At 37.8% G+C, this 20,197-nt stretch overlaps 1 protein-coding gene and 1 long non-coding RNA gene across 3 annotated transcripts in view; one reads left to right on the top strand and one right to left on the bottom strand.

The window, feature by feature from the left end:
- Positions 1–20,197, bottom strand: part of il16 (interleukin 16) — a 123,526-nt gene that overhangs the window by 50,376 nt on the left and 52,953 nt on the right. For both annotated transcript variants that reach the window (XM_061884283.1, XM_061884292.1), the window contains 12 exons: positions 17,802–17,907; positions 15,659–15,807; positions 15,348–15,455; positions 13,480–13,594; positions 11,945–12,018; positions 11,527–11,779; positions 9,180–9,297; positions 7,588–7,720; positions 3,498–3,585; positions 3,187–3,410; positions 696–836; positions 172–321 (listed from right to left, as the gene is read on the bottom strand). In XM_061884283.1, the coding sequence (XP_061740267.1) occupies positions 172–321; positions 696–836; positions 3,187–3,410; positions 3,498–3,585; positions 7,588–7,720; positions 9,180–9,297; positions 11,527–11,779; positions 11,945–12,018; positions 13,480–13,594; positions 15,348–15,455; positions 15,659–15,807; positions 17,802–17,907 (1,659 nt within the window). The remainder of the gene's footprint in view (positions 1–171; positions 322–695; positions 837–3,186; positions 3,411–3,497; positions 3,586–7,587; positions 7,721–9,179; positions 9,298–11,526; positions 11,780–11,944; positions 12,019–13,479; positions 13,595–15,347; positions 15,456–15,658; positions 15,808–17,801; positions 17,908–20,197) is intronic.
- Positions 1–20,197, top strand: part of LOC133541173 (uncharacterized) — a 69,652-nt gene that overhangs the window by 32,338 nt on the left and 17,117 nt on the right. The gene's annotated exons all lie outside the window — the stretch shown is intronic.

Genomic DNA, 20,197 nt, shown 5'->3' with positions numbered 1-20,197 from the left:
GTACACTTCACTTTTTAAGGACTCCTTCATGTGAGTACGACCGTTAGCCACGTAAACACCAGCACACCCATGCAGCAAGCGCTGGGCTTGTCAGCTCATCAGTCGATCTCCGATCAGTTAAAAAACGGAAATCTCTGGTTTTTAGTCTAATGTAAAAGACATATGCAGTACCTGGCAGTTTGTAGTTAATGAGGTGTTCAATCCATCATCTTCACATGGGGACGGACTGGAACCACTGGAGTCTCCATTGTAACATTCTTCACCCGTCACATCTTGAGTGCAGAGGTAGCGACGTGGAGCAGCACACAGCCTGGGGATCGACTGCACACACACAATAACACACTGTCAGAACCTTTAAGTATAAATTGAGAGTGAAGATGAACATACATCAGGAGAAGATATTATTGTCTTATGTTTTTGACAAGACAGCATGTTATTTTTCTCACTACACGATCATGCTCACAAGTTATTATCTGTTCTCTGTATCACGCATAGAGGGGCAGTCACAGATCGAATCCACCTCTTTATTTTGAATTTGTCGATTATTTTGAATTATTTAGACTGCTTTGGGAGGAACCATTGAATAAAAGCTGTAAACCAAGGAAAACTACTGTACCTACTGTACACTGGATAATAATATAATAAAATAATAAATAATAAGGATTTAAACATTCCATCAAGGTTAAATGAGTTACCATATTGTCCTTGAAGGCTTCATCCAGGGTCTGCTGACTCGACAGGCTGACAACAGGACAGTTAAAGGGAACACTGTAGTCCTCATCGGGATACACCGGCACGGACCGTCTGTTGTCAGACCGTGTCTCTGTAATGATGGACTGTCGAGGACAGGAAGTCACACACTTCAGTCAAACTTATCAACACACATGCGCACTCACCACTCGAACAGTGGTACTCACCACTAGAACAGTGGTCCCCAACCACCAGTCTGCGGACCGGTACGAGTCTGTGACACATTTGCTACTGGGCCACACAGAAACATTATATAATTTATAAATAACCACATTTTTCCGGCTTAAATTCCGCCTGTCCCACTACACACACCAATTAGCTTGTTCACAGATGTATAATAAAAATCCTAATAGGCAGTCACCGTTTGTTATTTTTGTTATATCTTTGTTACATGGGAAAATGCACATTAATGAACATGTAAAATTTAAATGTGGAAGATTGTAGCCAAAGGCTCATTTCTATCTGCAGTCCCTGGCAGCTTAATAGTATATAAAACAAGGTCCATAAAAATTTAGCTTAGGCAACATTCCAAAAAAAGTGAAGTTCATTTTGAACGAAAAAACCCACGGAGCATTCTTGCCCTGGACTTAAGTCTTTTACTAACTGTACACTCACTACGAGTGGAACAACTCTTAAATGTGGGTATTCCCTGCAGTCCAATCTGGGTCTGACTGCAAATAAGCCTGCAATAAATACAGGTTAAACATGATATTGTACTTCAAGTTTGACTGCTGTGTACACCACAAATAATACAATGATAAAATAGACTTAAAACAAACAACTAATGTAAAAACACACATTTTTACAATGGAATTCAGGGTGTGCATTGTGCCGTAAACAAATTGCGAGCGATGTATGGAATTTGAATTAATTCAAAGAATATGGTCATGTTACATCTTGCCATTTCGTTATTTTATCTGTTGAGTGGATCATTTTCAGCCAATTCAGAGGGCATTTAAAGACACTGTCATGTGTGACGTGGGTTACAATTGAATTGCTATTGCCACATCCAGTAGACACATTTAGAACATCAGTTTATTTCATTGAAAAAATTGCAGTTAATTTTTATACTTAGCAAACTCACTTTGCGGGCTGGATTAAACCTGTTCGTGGGCCATATCAGGCCCGCGGGAAGTACGCTTGACATTCTTGATCCACACAAACTAAATTGGAATAAGTGAAGTAGTTTCCTCTGACTCTGTGCATACATTGAGGTAAATGATGCCCTGTTGATAAGTTTACCCCATTACCCAGATATGAGCAGTACTTTTTATGGCAGATGTTTTTTAATTTTGCTGTCATGTAAGCGCATTATACTGTCCTTGTGGTTATCGTGCAATTAATGTTTTTCTTGCGGACTGTGTTCCCAAATCTCTTGACATTATTAATCAGATCCTTTCTATGAATTATGGGCTGCTTCATCACCTTTCTCTTAATTATCTAGGTAAATTATTTTATTGAGCTAAGGAGCTTGGGCGATGGACATCTTACCTTTTTGTTTTTTTACAGTTATCATTTATTGCACCATAGTGCTTCTTTCTCACCAAACTTCTTGCTGATGCTCTTGTGTTTATTTCAGTCTTGTGCAGGTCCACATTCTGGTCCGTAAAGTCCTTTGACAGCTCTTTGGGTCTTGCCAATGGGGGTGTAGGGGTATTTTATACACATTAATAGTTCATAAACATTCATAAAGGGTGACCCAAGAAACAGAACACACAAATCTTTGAATCTGTTAATTTTACATATACAAAAGTTTGTATATTCAGGGTATACAAGAGGACTTTATGCATGGAACGAACAATAGCCTTCTCCGACCAAGAAAAATATATTTTGTCTTAAGGCCTGTTTTTCCAACAAATCATAAAACGTGGTGCAAGCAAATTTTGGAGACAGTTTCAGTATTGCCATGCTCCATCAAAAATCAAAATTTCTGACTTGGTTAGCAGAATCTTTATTTGAATATCCCAAAGAGGAATGTGTTTGAATAATTGACGATTTTTCGTGACGTATGCAAATTTTAATACAATGCCGCAGAGCCCATTTGGAACATACTTTGGAAAGAAAATCAAATTTTGTGCAAAGCGACCCAGATAAGTCGAAATTTTGGGGAAATTTCTTGAAATTGGCAGGACCTTTTAGGATTGGGAGAGCGGCCGTCCCAGCAACTTGAGGGTTCCAGATTTCAGCTTCCGCCATCCTCGTCACGGCCGTTGTGACCCTGATAGGTCGTGGTTAGTGCCTTGCATGGCAGCTTCTGCCATCAGTGTGTGAATGTGAGTGTGAATGGGTGAATGTGATATATAATGTCAAGCGCTCATTTCAGGAATAGTAAACCGCTATATAAATACAGAGTATTCACCTTTTATTGGGTTCTGTTTTTTTTTTGTCTCTCTAATATCACCACCCTTTCCATCATTCTTTGGTGGCGTTACTTACGTTGGGTGTGTCCAGGGTATGGATGCGAGCTGGTGGGTTATGATGTGTGTTATGGGGGTTGCGGGTGGTGAGACAGCGGTTGTGAAAGTTGCTGTTGGTGTTATCACTGTAGGAGCGTGTCATGAACTTTTGAGCCCGACGGACAGTGATCTGACCAAAGCTTCTTTCCAAACAACGCTCACATCTTGGCTGGCTGTGAGAACATGACTCCAGCCTTCGCAGACCTGTAATGGTTGGTGATGTTTACTCATAAATTGCACCCTTCTAACTTTGAAAAAAACTTTTAAAAAATGAAAGCTGTGATTATTTACCATCGATACTCCATTGGCTCTTGTTCTTTTTCAGTTTGCTGTTTTCCACCGCTTGAGCTATAGCATCGTTCAGCTGATGTTCTGATACCTTTAAAATAAAGCATGTGGGGAGGGCAGGACTTTAAGACAACAATGCGTGTGCAGAATTTTTTGAGCTAATGTACAGTTGCAGTCAGAAGTTTACTACATACATTAAATTTGGGCTCGAAGGTTTTATTGATTTTTCCGACATTCATAATTTTATTGAACCATTATTTTTCCTAAATACATACATCTTAATTAATCTAATGTATAAATCTACAAATAAGTGGTGCTGATGATTATAAACTGTATTATAACTTCCATCCATCCAGTTCTACTGCTTATTCCCTTCGGGGTCACGGGGGTGCTGGAGCCTATCTCAGCTACAATCGGGCGGAAGTCGAGGTACACTCTGGACTATTCGCCATCTCATCACGGGGCCAACACAGACAGACAACATTCACACTCACATTCACACACTAGGGCCAATTTAGTGTTGCCAATCAACCTATCCCCAGGTGCATGTCTTTGGAGGTTGGAGGAAGCCGGAGCTTGACAAAGCCTAATCATTTCGCACGAGTGAATAATATTGGCAGCATAAATGTATTAGTTTGACGGCACACATTGGATGGATGGATACTAGTGATGGGCGAGTGAGGGGTCAAACGATACTAAAACATCAATGTAATACGAAACACTAGGGACCTGATCTACCAAAGGTTTGTATGTTCTAAAAGACAAGTAAACCTGATAGCACACGCAAAGCTGATTGACTAAACGTGAACACCAAGGATTGCGTCACTTCAGTGAGCAGAAAAAGGGTTGCAATCTCTTTAGCGTGTCTGTCTTCATGAACACGCAGAATATGCAGAATATATGCCGATCATCAGAATGCTTGCAATATTGGGAGAAGAAAATGCAAACGTTGTTATTTCGCGCACACAATGTGGTTCATCATGACTAAAATTCAACTGTGAGGGCTATTTTGCAGCTTTATTTAGCAAGTCTGAAAACACTGTACAAACTAACACAATTACACGCATGGCTGTGAGAAAAGGGGCGATTGCTCAGCAGCTCCATCTGACATATGCTTGTCAACGTATATGCACTGTCAAAAATGAAAATGTCAGACATATTGTATAATCACCAATACATATATACAAACGTATATAATTTTAAATTTTCCTGAAGGAACGCTCCTGAAGGAAGCAATAAAGTACTATCTATCTATCTATCTATCTTTATACATATATAAATACTGTATATATATATATATATATATATATATATATATATATATATATATATATATATATATATATGTTTTGTTTTTTTTTTTTTGTTTTTTTTTTATTTCATAGCTTCTGGCTGACATAAGGGGCTTATTAAAACAAACTGACGCGTTTTTTTGTATGCTGGTGTTTTTTTTTTTAACAATGTTCATTTTTATATATACAATATATTATTAACACATCTCTTATGTAAAAAAAAAAATATTGCATTGTCTTTCCCATGAGCACACCTTTGGCGTAAAAAAAAAAAAAAGGAAAAAAGGTGGTTTTCTAAGGTTTTTTAAGTATTGTACAAAACCCAAATCCAGTGAAGTTGGCACGTTATGTAAATCGTGAATAAAAAGAGAATACAATGATTTGCAAATTCTTTTCAACCTATATTCAATTGGATGGACTGCAAAGACAAGATACTTATTGTTCGAACTGGTAAACTTTGTTATTTTTTGCAAATATTAGCTCATTTGGAATTTGATGCCTGCAATATGTTTAAAAAAAGCTAGCACAAGTGGCAAAAAAGACTGAGAAAGTTGAGGAATGCTCATCAAACACTTATTTGGAACATCCCACAGGTGAACAGGCTAATTGGGAACAGGCGGGTGCCATGATTGGGAATAGAAGCAGCTTCCATGAAATGCTCAGTCATTCACAAACAAGGATGGGGCGAGGGTCACCACTTTGTGAACAAATGCGTGAGCAAATTGTCCAACAGTTTAAGAACAACATTTCTTATCGAGCTATTGAGACCCCGGAATGTTGAACAACTTAAGCTGTGCATCAAGCAAGAATGGGAAAGAATTCCAGCCGAAAAGCTTCAAAAATTGGTCTCCTCAGTTCCCAAACATTTACTGAGTGTTGTTAAAAGGAAAGGCCATGTAACACAGTGGTAAAAATGCCCCTGTGCCAACTTATTTTCAATGTGTTGCTGCCATTAAATTCTAAGTTAAACATTATCTGCAAAAAGAATAAAGTTTCTCAGTTTCAACATTAAATATCTTGTATTTGCAGTCTATTCAATTGAATATAAGTTGAAAAGGATTTGCAAATCATTGTGTTCTGTTTTTATTTACGATTTACACAACATGCCACTTCACTGGTTTTGGGTTTTGTAGATGCACCACAGGACTGCTTCTAAAAAAAGTGTCATCCTTCGACGCAGCGGGATTACAGGACGAGCTAGGCGTGAATTGAGGTACATGTTTTTTATTTATACTCAAAATACAATAAATAAGGCAAAACAAAAAGCGCGCTCGATGGCGGATAATAATTTATACTAAACCTTAGAACAAAAACAGCACAATGGCATGACTGTATACAAACAAAACAAAACTAGCACTGTGGCATAAATACACAAATTTACACGGCATGGAGCTGTGAACGAGGGCGTGAAGGTTGTAACAGCATGGGTAGGGTGCGTGCGAGTGTGAACTAATGCGTTGGCATGGAAACAAACAAAACCAGGCAGTGAAAAATGTGACTGAATGTCCAAAACCTAAACATAGCATGACCAAAACATAACTAACAGGCATGACAAAAAGACATGGAACATGTTGGTTGCTTGTTTAAAAACATAGCAAAACATCACAGGATAAGCATGATAACATAAATATTGAATGTCTCTATGGTGAAATCCCCTTACATTACATGCAAGGCGGTCTGGTCTGCATGAATTGATTAACGTGGACTTAAACAAGTTGAAAAACTTATTCGGGTGTTACCATTTAGTGGTCAGTTGTACGGAATATGTACTGTACTGTGCAATCTACTAATACAAGTTTCAATCAATCAATCAATCAATCAATTGCACACCTGGCCTAGTAAGAGAATGCAAAAATCCCTGATCTGCGAGTTTCCTGCTGAGTCGTCACACTAATAAAGGTTTATTTTATTGTCATCTGCTATTATTAATCTCTAAAATTTAAATAGATCACATGAAACACGCCCAGGAATGGTAGACACAATTTTATGTTTTGCACATGTTGTTAAGTGGGTGATATTTGGATCTTAGTAGATCAGGCCCAAGAGTGATACTGTGTCCCTCGATGCCTCAATGGTTGTGTCACTTTAAGAAAAAAAACATGTGACCGATACAACTGCTGCATCGTTTGACTGTGAAGGGTCAAACTCTGTTTATAAGTGTAGGTCAACATTGGCAAATAAATGGAGAGGATTGTGATAGGAATTAAAAGAAAAAAGGACAATTAATGAAAAATTTAATTCACACAGATAAATAAATAAATATTATTGAGAACTATTATAGTTCTCAATTATAATTCACTTTAGGAGGGACTTGGACATAGCTGTATATTCTGTATGTTTCCCAAGGAGTCATGACAGAAACAAAATGAGAATTATGGCCTTAAATTGACAGGTGGCCTTCCCAAATCCTTGACCTCAATGCTCGAGATCATTTGTGGACTACATTTAAAAGTCAGGTCAGTGCCAAGAAACCAAACAATTTAAGGGGTGGTTGGACTGGTCAAAATATCAATAGTATTGATACCATTGTAACAGTATCAAATATATTTTATTAAATTTTTCAGTCCCCCTTTATATTTATTTGACAAAATACCTGTTTATGTCAGTCTGCTGTTCATATTATAAAGATATACATAGTATAATTATTTCATACTCCAAAAAGGACGGTGTAAATAAATCAATCAGTGCCCAAATTTTGACTATTCCGTTCAAGATGAGTATACTGTACGTAACCTTCTGAGCACAACTGTTCGTGTAGTATTAGTGATGACTGACACAACTTCAGTGAAGATGATACATACTTTGGGATCTGGGTGTCGACTGATAATAACATGGACTGGACCTGGACTGCATTGACTCAGGACCGTGTAGACATCATTTAGTGCCATGTTGTAAACCGCAGTGTCATTGAGCTCCATGATCTCATCCCCACACCTGGAAGTAAAAGGCCCACCCAAATGAAGAATTAAAATTTGTTAAGCTAAAGCATAAAAAGAAAATTCCCAGTCAACAAATACAGTATAGTTGTGTTGTGTGCATGGTATTATTCAAATATCAATCTTATTATTATAGTGTAATCAAAATGATACCACATGATCTCCAGTATTGACAAAATCACAGAATTATACATGGGATGTTACTACACTTTATAAAAAATTTGCAGTTTTAACCATAAGGGATCGGTATTGAATTTGGTACGTTTATACTAAACCGTATTTCGTCGGTACAACTCGGAACCGATTCACAGAAAATCAAACAGTACCCTACTTCAGTGCCTTTGTTACCTGTGACGTCACGTCTGGTTGCAGACTAGGCAGCCAAACTGTCTCTTGGTAATGTCGCAATTTTCCCTGATAACAAAGCAAGCGTGCCAGATAGAAAGACTACACTTTTAAAAATGTGCTAGCTCAGTGCTAATCTATATTGGATACACCATATACATGGTACCAATTAGCATTAGAAATTTTGCATGGCGATTTCAGCACTTCTAAATTTGGTAATTAGAACCACAACAAAGATGCATGTTACAATCAAACAACTGGTGTATAATACGTACAGTACTTGCAGTATGATACGACTGGTACATTCAACTTAATTGCAAAGACTACTTCGGACTGCGGGAACACAACGTAGCCTATATAATACTGCCATCTAACGTGCTAAAATTGCAACTGCATGCACAGTCTACTGTACACTGCTTGCAAAGGAGACTTATAAGCGTAAGAAAACAAGATCAATTGGACAACACATTTATTGTTATCAGCTCAATGTTAAATGTTAGCTTAAAGAAAACAACTTTACCATTAAACAAATTAACATTTATTACCCTATGGACACTCACCAAAGTTCTAAAAATAGGAACCATTGAGTACGGGTATCGATTCCCTGGCAATGGGAATTGGTACTGTATGGGTTAAAATGTGAAACCCATACCCAACCCGGTTGGGAGAGTGACCGTTCCTGCTACCTGAGGGTTCCTGGTTTGATCCCCACCTTCTACCAACCTTGTCACTTCCATTGTGTCTTTGAGCAAGACACTTCACCTTTGCTCCAAATGGGTCTTGGTCAGGGTAGTTGCATGGCACCTCCCACCATCAGTGTGTGAATGTGAATTTGTGAATGGGTGAATGTGAAAATAGTGTCAAAGCGCTTTGAGAACCTTGAAGGTAAAAAAGCACTATACAAGTATAACCCGTTTATCAATTACTGTCTGACAGAATGTAAAGGGAATTTTCCCATATAATTAGTAAAACAAAATTTTGTGTAACTTGGTATTAATGTATTCAAATTGAGTTTGCTGATTATTTTTCAATGGCAAGATAAGATTTTCTAACTGCTTAGTTTAGTACAACATGGTCATATCTACATCCACACACCGTTAATAAGACCTTACCGGAGTCTGCCATCAATGTGTGCCACAGATCCAGGAGAGAGGGTGTGGATGAAAATTCCAAGACACGCATCAGTGGACGGAACGCAGCACAGTCCAATACCCAGACCAACACCGGCCTCTAGGAAGGAGCAGTTCAAAACAGATGCATTTTTCCATACTGCTTACACCTTTCTCTAAATGGGAACTGTACTTTTTTGGAATTTTGCTTATCGTTCACAATCATTAATTTATGACAGACATGACGACAATTTTTTTTTTTTTTAACACATTCCAAACATTAAATAATTTTGATCAAAAGTCTGCTTACAATACAGCCTATGGGAGTCGTTCAATTCAGCCTATAAAGCTCCTAAAAACACATCCAAATACATCCATTAGGGTTTTATATAAATGCTTTAAGTATATATGTAATGTAGTAATAACGATTTTTGTGTCGTCCTTGCCAGTTCCAGTTCTGAAACAGCTGTCAAAGTGTCCTAACTTGTCGGATAATATTGTCAGTCATCTACTTTTCAGTTGAGATGCATGATTTATGATCCAGAATAAACTCACAGGGAGCAAGGAAGCGAGGAAGCAGCAGACCACTTGATGATATACACATAAGGATACAGGAAGTGATCACGGCGCCGCAATAATTAGTTTGTCTGCGTTAGCACTTACGATAACAATATAGGTAATACTTGGTTAATATTCCAATCACGACATATAGATGGAGGTACTGGCGCTTTTTGAATGTGTTTTTTTTACCAGATTTTAAGCGTGGAATAGTGGCGCTCCCATTGGCTCCACTGTAAGCCGAATTTTATTTATGTTTATTTAATAATTCGAATGCATCAAAAAAATCCATGATTTCATGATTGTCAACGATCGGCAAAATTGCAAAAAAAAGTGCAGTTCCTCTTCTCTAACAACAAGGTATAACGTGCTGCGAATAATTTGACCTGTAACTTCAGATACCAGAATTTATTATGGGTCCAATGTAATGTGATTCTAAACAATCGCAACAACCTGATGTGACTCAATAATAGGGGTGTAACGGTACACAAAGATTTCGGTTCGGTATGTACCTCAGTATAGAGGTCACGATTCGGTTCATTTTCGGTACAGTAAGAAAACAACAAAATATATATTTTTTTGTTATTTATTTACCAAATTTGTAAATAATGGCTTTATCCTTTTAACTTTGGGAACACTATAATAACTCTGCCTACGTTAATCAACATTAAACTGCCTCAAATTGTTGCTCAGATTAAAAAATGTAAATGATAAAAATGTTCTTCTACATATAAAAAGTGCAAAATTAAACAGTTTCAAGTCAACTCATCATGCTTAATTTATTACAGCATTGGGGGAAGCCTGCAGTTGATTTTTATTATGTAAATGTTATATTTTTATCAACATGTGATAGCAAGGACCGTACCATTCAAAGCCTTTCTGTCCTTAAAACACACACACACACACACACACACACACACACCGCAAAATGAGCTAACGTTACGCTAAAAGCTTATTAGCCTTCACCTCAAGCCAGAACTGCGAGCGAGCTGAGCTGCAGGTTAAGTTTCTAGAAGGTCAACGGGCTCATAGTGATGTTAGTTGTAGTTGACTGGGAGGTGTTTATTATCATTAGGGGAGAGTATGCTGCCTTATGCTCACCTGCTAAACACCTATCTGCTCAACGCTGAAGCATTTACTGTACTACATGCGCTCTGAATACGCATTGCTGATTGGCTGTTACCGCTATTTATGTAATTAATCAGATGGTTGTGTGGGTGGGACAATGCTGGGTGCTGAGACAGAGGCAGAAGAAGCAAAGCAGCTTGTTAAGACTTTAGCTTAGAAACTTGTTCGGTACACCCCCGTACCGAACCGAAACCCCCGTACTGAAAGGGTTCAATTCAAATACACGTACCGTTACACCCCTACTCAATAATAAAGGGCGGACTTGAAGAAATAAGTCCTTGATCTCCTACCGAATAACAAGCACCGTGACCCCACAGGGTGGTTATGTGTTCATGAAACACAACAATGATTCCTGATGTCTCCTGATCTCAACTAATTTTGTGTTTAGAATTACACCTGTCACATAAACACTCCTCAATCAAACCTCTAAAACACCAAAGGCAAGACCAAATAACTGTCAAACTATAACTGTGCAACACTAAGTAATGGACAACACGATTATCAGCAAGAACTTTGTATATTTTTGCCAAGCCCAGTAAATACCTGCACATTGTCATCAAAATTTAGCACCGCATACTCCATCTGAACCCACCCATCCTAAAACTATCCAATATACAACTGTTAATGACATCTCATTGTGATCAAACATTAAAACGAGGCTGACCTTTGTGGAGGATGATGTCCATCATGATGCGGTCTTTGGGTTTAGCAGGCTCCCCAGCAACACTCCTTCTAGAGTTGTCGCAAGTTTTAGTCAAGTAGTTGTAGTCCCTCATGTCGGCACTGATTCCATCCATGCCTGTGGTGGAGCTGAGTGAGCGTGATCTGCACAGCTGAGTTACCTGGGCCTGGCCACACAAAGCCCCATCCCGCAGGCTCGTCCTCACCACCAGACTCAATAGACCCTTTTTGATTTGCTGCAAAATGACACAGTGTCTTTGTCAACTCGTCTCAATCACATCAGTACTAGTGTCATTATGGATGTATGGTTGGGTGGATGGAGGTTTACTGTTAGTTATTTCAACTGTCAGTAAACCGCAATGATTAATAAAGGAAAAATATCAAACTGTATGTAGCCTTACTTTGAACTTGTGGAGCGCTTCATTGTGACTCAAATCATGCAGTGACTCCCCATTGAGCTCCAGTATCTCATCTCCTACAGCACATACAATATGAAAAAAATATATGTGGGGATGGATAGGGAGTCCACACGTTGAAATAGCATGCTTAAAGGTTTTCTAATATTGTCATTCTTCATACATTGCATGCATTTGTATCATCATAACAGTGTATACTATGGGTGTCAAACTCTGGCCCGCGGGCCAAACTATGGCCCGCCGTGTAATTTCATTTGGCCCTACAGGCAATATCAAATTAATTTCATTTGGCCCTTCAGGCAATATCAAATTAAGATTAGAGCTGGCCTCCAGTATTATACAGTGGCGCTGTAACGCCGCATTCACCACTAATACTCATACTTGCCAAACCTCCCGATTTTCCCAGGAGACTCGCGAAGTACAGTGCCCCTCCCAAAAATCTCCTGGCAACCATTTTCCCGAATGTATCCCTATTTCCACTCGGACAACAATACTGGGGGCGTGCCTTAAAGCCACAGGCTTCAGTGTCCCCTACAACCTGTCGTCACATTCGCTTTTCCTCCATACAAATATAAGCAGCTTTTCACACACACAAGTGAATGCCACGCATACTTGGTCAACAGCCATACAGGTCACACTGAGGGTGGCCGTATAAACAACTTTAACACTGTTACAGATATGCGCCACATTGCGAACCCACACAAAACAAGAATGACTAACACATTTCGGGAGAACATCTGCACCGTAACACAACCTAAACACAACAGGACAAATACCCAGAACCCATTGCAGCACTAACTCTTCCGGGACGCTACCCCCAAACCCCCCACCTGAACCCCACCCACCTCATTGTTATTTTATTTTGAATATTATCAGCTTGTGGAAAAAGTTAATGTTGATATTTACCTCAGAAGGCTGCAAATAGAAAAGAGGCATCATTTTTTTATTTAAATGTTATTTAATATACCATTGATTTTTTTTTCGTTTGTTTTGTGAAAGTTGATTTTGCACTACGAAGTTATAAGCGTTGCTTGTTCCATATTCAGTGTTAAAGCAAATCAGTGTAGCAAACTGAGCAATAATTAACATTTTATTCATGCACTTTCTCTTGCTACATCGAGCCTTGAATGTTTGATTCATTCATTATTGTTATTTTATTTTCAAATTTATTATTAGCGTGTGGAAAAAGTTTATTTTGATATTTAGCTCAGGAGGCTGCAAAAAAGAGGCATTCAATTTATATTTCCATTTCATATGATATTTTTTAATTATTATTATTATTATTATTTGAAATTCGATTTTACGTGTCGCTATAAAGTCATATAAGCCTTGCTTGTTCAATATTCAATGCAAAACTTGTTTGAGTCCCTATTAAAAGGTTGATTTGTTCAACCTTGGCCCGTGGCTTTGTTCAGTTTAAAATTTTGGCCCACTCTGTATTTGAGTTTGACACCCCTGGTGTATACTAATACAACCCGATTGATTATCTGGTGATGATGTAAGCTTATTTTGTCCCTCACCCTCTTGTAGCCGTGCATCAGCTGCCGCTGCCCCACCAGGGAAGATGGTCTTTACATAAATCCCCATTGGTCCATACATGCTGTCCCTACCGCCGACTATGCTGAAACCCAGACCCTTAAAAAGCAGCACAATTGACATAACAGTGTAAGAGAAAGTAGGACACAAATACACATAGACAGAGTAGATATTTAAATAGTCAAAGAAAGCGTAATAATAGATGAGAAAATTAACTGAAAATCTCATATGAAAAATATGCAATATAAAGTGGCAAGAAATATTTCAATAATGAATAAAGGAAAATGTCACTTCATATTTTTTTACCAAATCTGACTAAAGTGCAGAAATATGGGGAAACAACTACAAAAGGACACTTCATTCTCTAACAGTGTTACAAAAAAGATAAATTACATTAATACATAATGTTGGATGTAGAGAACTTACAAACCCTTCATTTATTAAATCAAATATATTTGAAATTCACTGATTTGGTAAATTTGCAAACAGCTAAAATTATGTAGAAAGCTAACGACAATCTTCTACCCAAGAATATACAACAGAAGAAAATATAACCTGAGAGAAACATCCATCCATCCATTTCCTACCGCTTATTCCCTTTCGGGGTCACGGGGGGCGCTGGCGCCTATCTCAGCTACAATCGGGCGGAAGGCAGGGTACACCCTGGACAAGTCGCCACCTCATCGCAGGGCACAACTAACTTAAATTATTTGTATGCACATACAACACTTAAGACCTTTAGCATATCAGTATTCGGAATTAAGTTATGGAATGGATTCAGCAAAGAAGTTAAACAATATACTATTATGATCCAGTTTAGGAGGCTGTTCAAATTAAAAGTGCTTACATTTACAAGGAAGAAGAATCTTGAGAAATATCTTCATCATTATTGAAAACAAGATATTCGCCTTCTCAGTATGTTTATCATGACTGACTTAATTAACTATTGCAAGAACTGCCATAATAACCATTCACTGATGTCATTTTGTTAGGTTTGTACACAAAGAAGACGATAAATGAACGTATGTATTTGTAAGTGCTCTGAAGTGGGAACGGGGTAAGGTTAAATAAGCTTTGCGTCACCCTACTCCTTTTTGGACATGTAAGGAGAAATTATATGAAAATATGTGATGTATCATAAGTGTGTTCATGTTCGAAACAAAACTAAACTCATTTCAACTACCATTATAACTTTGATAATAACATGAAAAAAATTGGAAAGCCTGCACATTTGTTGTTTTTTCTCTCCAAAAATAAGCACATTCTCCACAGAAAACACTTTTTTTTTTCAAACTTCAGATGGTAAGCATTCGTAAATATGTGCTAAAATTCGGGGTGAGAAAAAAGGACACAATGAAAATATATCGCAATACTTTTCCAACAATATAGTATACAAAGCCCTAATATTATTTGAAAACAAAATTTGGTTCCGTTTCCTTTGTGTGTTGTTTTCCCTGCCTTACTTAACTCCTAGTATCTGCTTTTTGGTCACTTAGGCCTTTCATTATTATTATTACACTGAGTCAATTTATTATTAGTTTGTAGATTTTTCTTCACAGCTTGGCCTGTTTTTCTTTTTGTTTGTACTCATTTCAGATAAACGCCTGTAGTAATGTAAATATTTCAAAAATATGTTTTTTTGTACAACACTTACAAGTCTCATTTCTCAATCAGAGTACGAAAACTAACCAGGCTGTTGCAATGTGAGTCCAAAGCATTATTTTTAATTTCTATATTGTTGTGTTCAGTCAGTCTTTTGAGACTGAGAGTAACAGACCTGCCTTCCTAATTGCTTAAAATTTTTCAGCAGACACCGCCTTGCGTATATTTTACATATAGGAGTGTATCCTACCTTGCCGTGGCCCTTCATCAACACAATGTTACAGATTATAAAGGCCTGAGTGTTACTGCAGGAATGGACCAGCTGCGCAGAGCTGAGAGAACGTGATGGGCGGCTATGCTGGAGACAAGATGAATGAAACATATTCCTCATTATTTAGTCATAGACTTTTAACAGTCTTTCAAAATAATAAGTAGAATGTTGCTCAAATTTTGGTTGGATTGCAAAATTGTCAGAGAGTAGCAGCAATTACCATTACAGTTAACTTGTACTTCCTGGCAGCTCGTAAAGTAAGCAGGAACTCACACATAGCTTTGGCTTACCTGAAGTGAATTTTGTGCAAAATCAAGTTGTTGGGATTGGGACTTTCTGTTCCCATAGAAACGACCACTCCTGTTAGGCTCATTGGCATACATCTCAGGGCTCTTCATGATGATGCTGTTCAAGTCCCCGATCCAGTAGGGACAAACACCTACATCAAAACCAAGCAACACCAGAAACATGCTGTCAAACTGACCCAATCTTAGAATTATTACCAAGCATTTTTGCATTTCTTCAATTTTCCATTTACGTGATAGGGGCATTATTATCTTCTGTCGTTGAAAGGGATCACAGATGAAACGTGTAACAGAGGCCAGCCGGTGTGGCTGGGCCATGTTTACCTTAGTAAACCTCACTCCCTGACACCCTGGACACCAGGTTGACAGCTTTAGCTCGGTGCCTAGCACGCTCGCACTCTCATTCAGGAGGATTCAAATTTGAGTCCTTGGCGGAACAGAAGCATGGGACAGTTTACACATGAGCATACTAATGTTGATAATGACATAAGGACATTATTAATTTTTTACATCTGGCATTATTATTACAAACAATATTCGTGTCAGTTTTTACTCCTGTATTTATTTATCTATTTATTCATTTATCTATATTATTTTGATTTATTTTATAGTAAATATATGTTTTAAAGCATAGGGGTTAGTGAGGGTTCCAGGTCCGATCAGCGGGCTCAAGCTCTTTTTTTGTGGAGTTTGCATGTTCTCCCCCTGACTGCGTGGGTTCCCTCCAGGTACTCCGGCTTCCTCCCACCTCCAAAGACATGCACCTGGGGATAGCTTGATTGGCAGCACTAAATTGGCCCTAGTTTGTGAATGTTGTCTATCTGTGTAGGCCCTGCAATGAGGTGGTGACTTGTCCAGGGTGTACCCGGCCTTCCACCTATATGCTGCTGAGATTGGATCAAGCCAACCCCGCGATTCCGAGAGAAACAAGGGGTAGGAAATGGATGGATGGATATGTGTTATATATATATATATATATATATATATATATTAGGGTTGTCCCGATCCAGGTTTTTGCACTTACGATCCGATACCGATATTGTTTTTGCACTTTCGATCCAATACCGATACTGGCCAACACTGGCCTATCCGAGCATGTATTAAAGTTTAAAGTTATTCAGCCTACTTAGTTGTCAGATTCATGCTGAAAATGATTTTAGTACTCTTGATAACAACTAGCCAGCTGAATTAGGGGAGTTTGAATAATAAACAATAACTGGTATTTAAGGATAAACACAAAATATCAAAAATTATACATGACAAACAGAAATGGCATCATTAAACAGTAAAAAGGTGAACAGTATAAAATGCAAATAATGCTGTAAACATTATTTAAAAAAGCAAAACACACAAACAACCTGAGTGGGATAAAATGTCTATAACTCAGCATCAATACTTGCTCTTGAACAAGTGTAAACTTAAAAAAAAGATATATATATATATATATATATATATATATATATATATATATATATATATATATATATATATATATATATATATATACATATATATATATACACACTCCCTTCAATTGGTTGCCTAAATCAGGTGGGGCAAACCATTGAAGTCCAAGCATAAAGGGGAGATTATTTCTCACAAAGACAAGCACTTCAAGATGCTCAGGTGTCAGCCTGCTCCTGTGTTCATCTATGATGAGTGCTAAAAAGCCTCTCACTCGCAAGAGTCATTAAAATGTCTTACAACTTTACCACCACGCTTGACTTTATTGTGGCAAGTTTTGCACTCCACCTCTTCATCTTTTTCGTTTCATAGGATAAAATAATCCCACACATCTGACATTTTTACCGTAACTTTTAATTCACACGGCCGTCTGAACGGTTAGAACGCAGACCTGTGGATGTTTTGAAGGTGTTCTGGAAAATGCGGAACGGAGTTTAGGGAGCAGCAGAAGAGTGGAATGTATTATTTAAATCGGTGTGTTTTAAAAACTGGATCTGGATCGGCATTTTCCCATGCCTTGCCGATACGCATTTTTTGGCAAATATCGGCAGCCGATCCGATCCAAATATCGGATCGGGACAACCCTAATATATATATATATATATATATATATATATATATATATATATATATATATACAAGTTCAAGTTCATACAGTGCTTACTGTTCGAATTGGAGTGCGTCTTATTGCTGCTCATCTGTCCTGCTGGATACTGCTGGTATGTTTCTGTCTCCCAACATGTCTCTTCGTTTACCTCTGGAATGGGCAACTTCATACAGATACACAAATACACAGACTTACACACAGGATGTGAACATGAACAAACCTGGTAAATGGTAAATTAAAGGCCTTTGGTGACAATATGTGTACAGTAGTAAGACCTAGAGGTGGTTTTTAGCATTTGGGTAACGATACTTGTAAGTAGGGTGCTTTGAGGTGGTCGTTAGAACTTTGGTCAATACAAGGATCTTGAGGTGGCTGCTTGCCCCTTGGTAACGCACTTGTAAGTAGCGTACATTGAAGTGTTTGTTAGTACTTTGGTTAAAATAGATATAAGTGTAATACCCTTCAAAATCAAAAGCTGCTTTATTGGCAAAGTATGTTTAAAACACAATAATCAACAAATCAATTAATCATACAATAAATGCAATGAACCAGATAATTTACCCGGCATTGTCTGTGTGTTTATTTTCTTCATAGCTTGCTTTCAGGGGGCAAGAGGGTTCACTCTGTACATCAATCTTAGCACCTGTGAGCATTTGTTTAATAGCAGAATTCAATCAACAGAGTGAACCCTCTTATCATTCATCCACTCTCTTTGTTTGGCTGAGCCTTTGCTTACAATAGAGTAGGGATGTAACGGTAAACGGTGAAGTAAGTGGTGAGAAAAATAAGATTATCTACAAAATTAATGGATGGATGGAATACATTCTGAATGTTTGTCATGGTTCTTCTTTTTTGTAATTTGTAAAAACTTTAAGTCTGAAGACTTTCTTGAATTGGATCATTATAGTGCATTGTTTGATTTCTTTGCCTAATCCATTCCATAATTTCATTCCACGGAGCCGTTTTCTTTGTGTCCTCTCCCATTGACATGAAGTGACACAATTTGCGTATTATGTCTTTAGTGTGTTGTGAGAGGCGGGGCGTGGTCACGCGCCGCCTGCCGGCGATGGCATGCACAGGAGCCGGCTGGAAGCAAGATGACAGGTGAGTGGATACCTCAGCTGGAACGAGTTATCTAATCACCTGTACCTATTTAGCAGCGTTGGTGACTGCAGGGCGGGGCTGAAAAGCCAGAAGGACCCCAGGAGGTGCTGAGGACGCCAGAAGGGTTGTGGGAGGACTGAGCGAGTTAAAAACTTTGTGAGTGAACGAACTAAGACTGAAAAGACTTGGGGAGCGAACGAAGAAGATGAACTGTTGTGAAAATTAAAAATGAAAAGAAAATCATTTTGGGAACAAAAGAAAGAAGAAATATTGTGTGTAAAAAGATTAAAAAGAATTGTCAACTTGAACTCCTGCTGTGATCCTTCGGTCCTGAAGACCCCACGACACAAACTTGTCACATGTGTTTACTGGGATGGTCACTCATCCTTTATTTTACTACTAACTTTGTCAGTGTTCCAATAACATCAATACTAGCTAAAATGTTTTGTCATCTCATCGAATTGAACGCAGGCTGTGTTGTCAGTGAGACACAAAGATTGTGTATTAGATCAGCAAGGTATCACTCCTGTTTATTTTTTATTAGCCAAACTGTTGCACTGAACCACATGGTGCTGGAGAAAGAAGCTTGTTTATTTGACTTTACCTTCATTAGCCTACTTTGTGTTCATTAATAATGTAAACAATTTACATTACTTTTGGGATATTTTCATTTCACAAATGTATTACTTTGAAAGCCATTCATGTGAAATAGCAGTTTGTTCATGTTTTATGATGTATAATTAATTCTTATACAACACATTTCTGCTCAAATGTTTAATAAATCTGAAGCGATACAGCATACATGTACATAACTTAAAGAGTTCCTCTCTCTATGAAGATATAAAAATAGAGATAAAGGCATCATGTAATTGGAAAAAGCTGACACATTGATACTATTTATGAACGAAAATACAAATATTTGTCTTTAAATAATATTACGTGTATAGCCTTTTTTTATTAGACATTACAAATTGTATGATGGCGTCACATTCACACCCCACCCTAACATTGTTTTACACAACATAATAAATAATCGGGATTAATAATCGTGATTTCAATATTGATAAAATAATCTTAATTATTACTTTGCCCATAATTGTGCAGCCCTGTATGTAAAACTAGATATCATACAAGAACACTATTTTTATCTGCATGGACAAAAAGTGCAGTTATGTCTAATGGTCATCAGGCGCCATCTTGCACAATTTTCACGTTTTTTTTGTTGTTGTTTTTGTTTCTGCCATATTACTTTGTTTATATTGCTTGTTTTGATTTCATGTGCAATTTTAATTTTCTACATGAGTTACAAACATCAATCTCTAATGTGTTGTTTTTTTTTAAATAAAATT

Source organism: Nerophis ophidion, linkage group LG02 (genome assembly GCF_033978795.1).
Source record: "Nerophis ophidion isolate RoL-2023_Sa linkage group LG02, RoL_Noph_v1.0, whole genome shotgun sequence".
Lineage (NCBI taxonomy): Eukaryota > Metazoa > Chordata > Actinopteri > Syngnathiformes > Syngnathidae > Nerophis > Nerophis ophidion.
The sequence above is the reverse complement of the archived record's forward strand: the minus strand, read 5'-3'. Positions and strand labels throughout refer to the sequence as shown.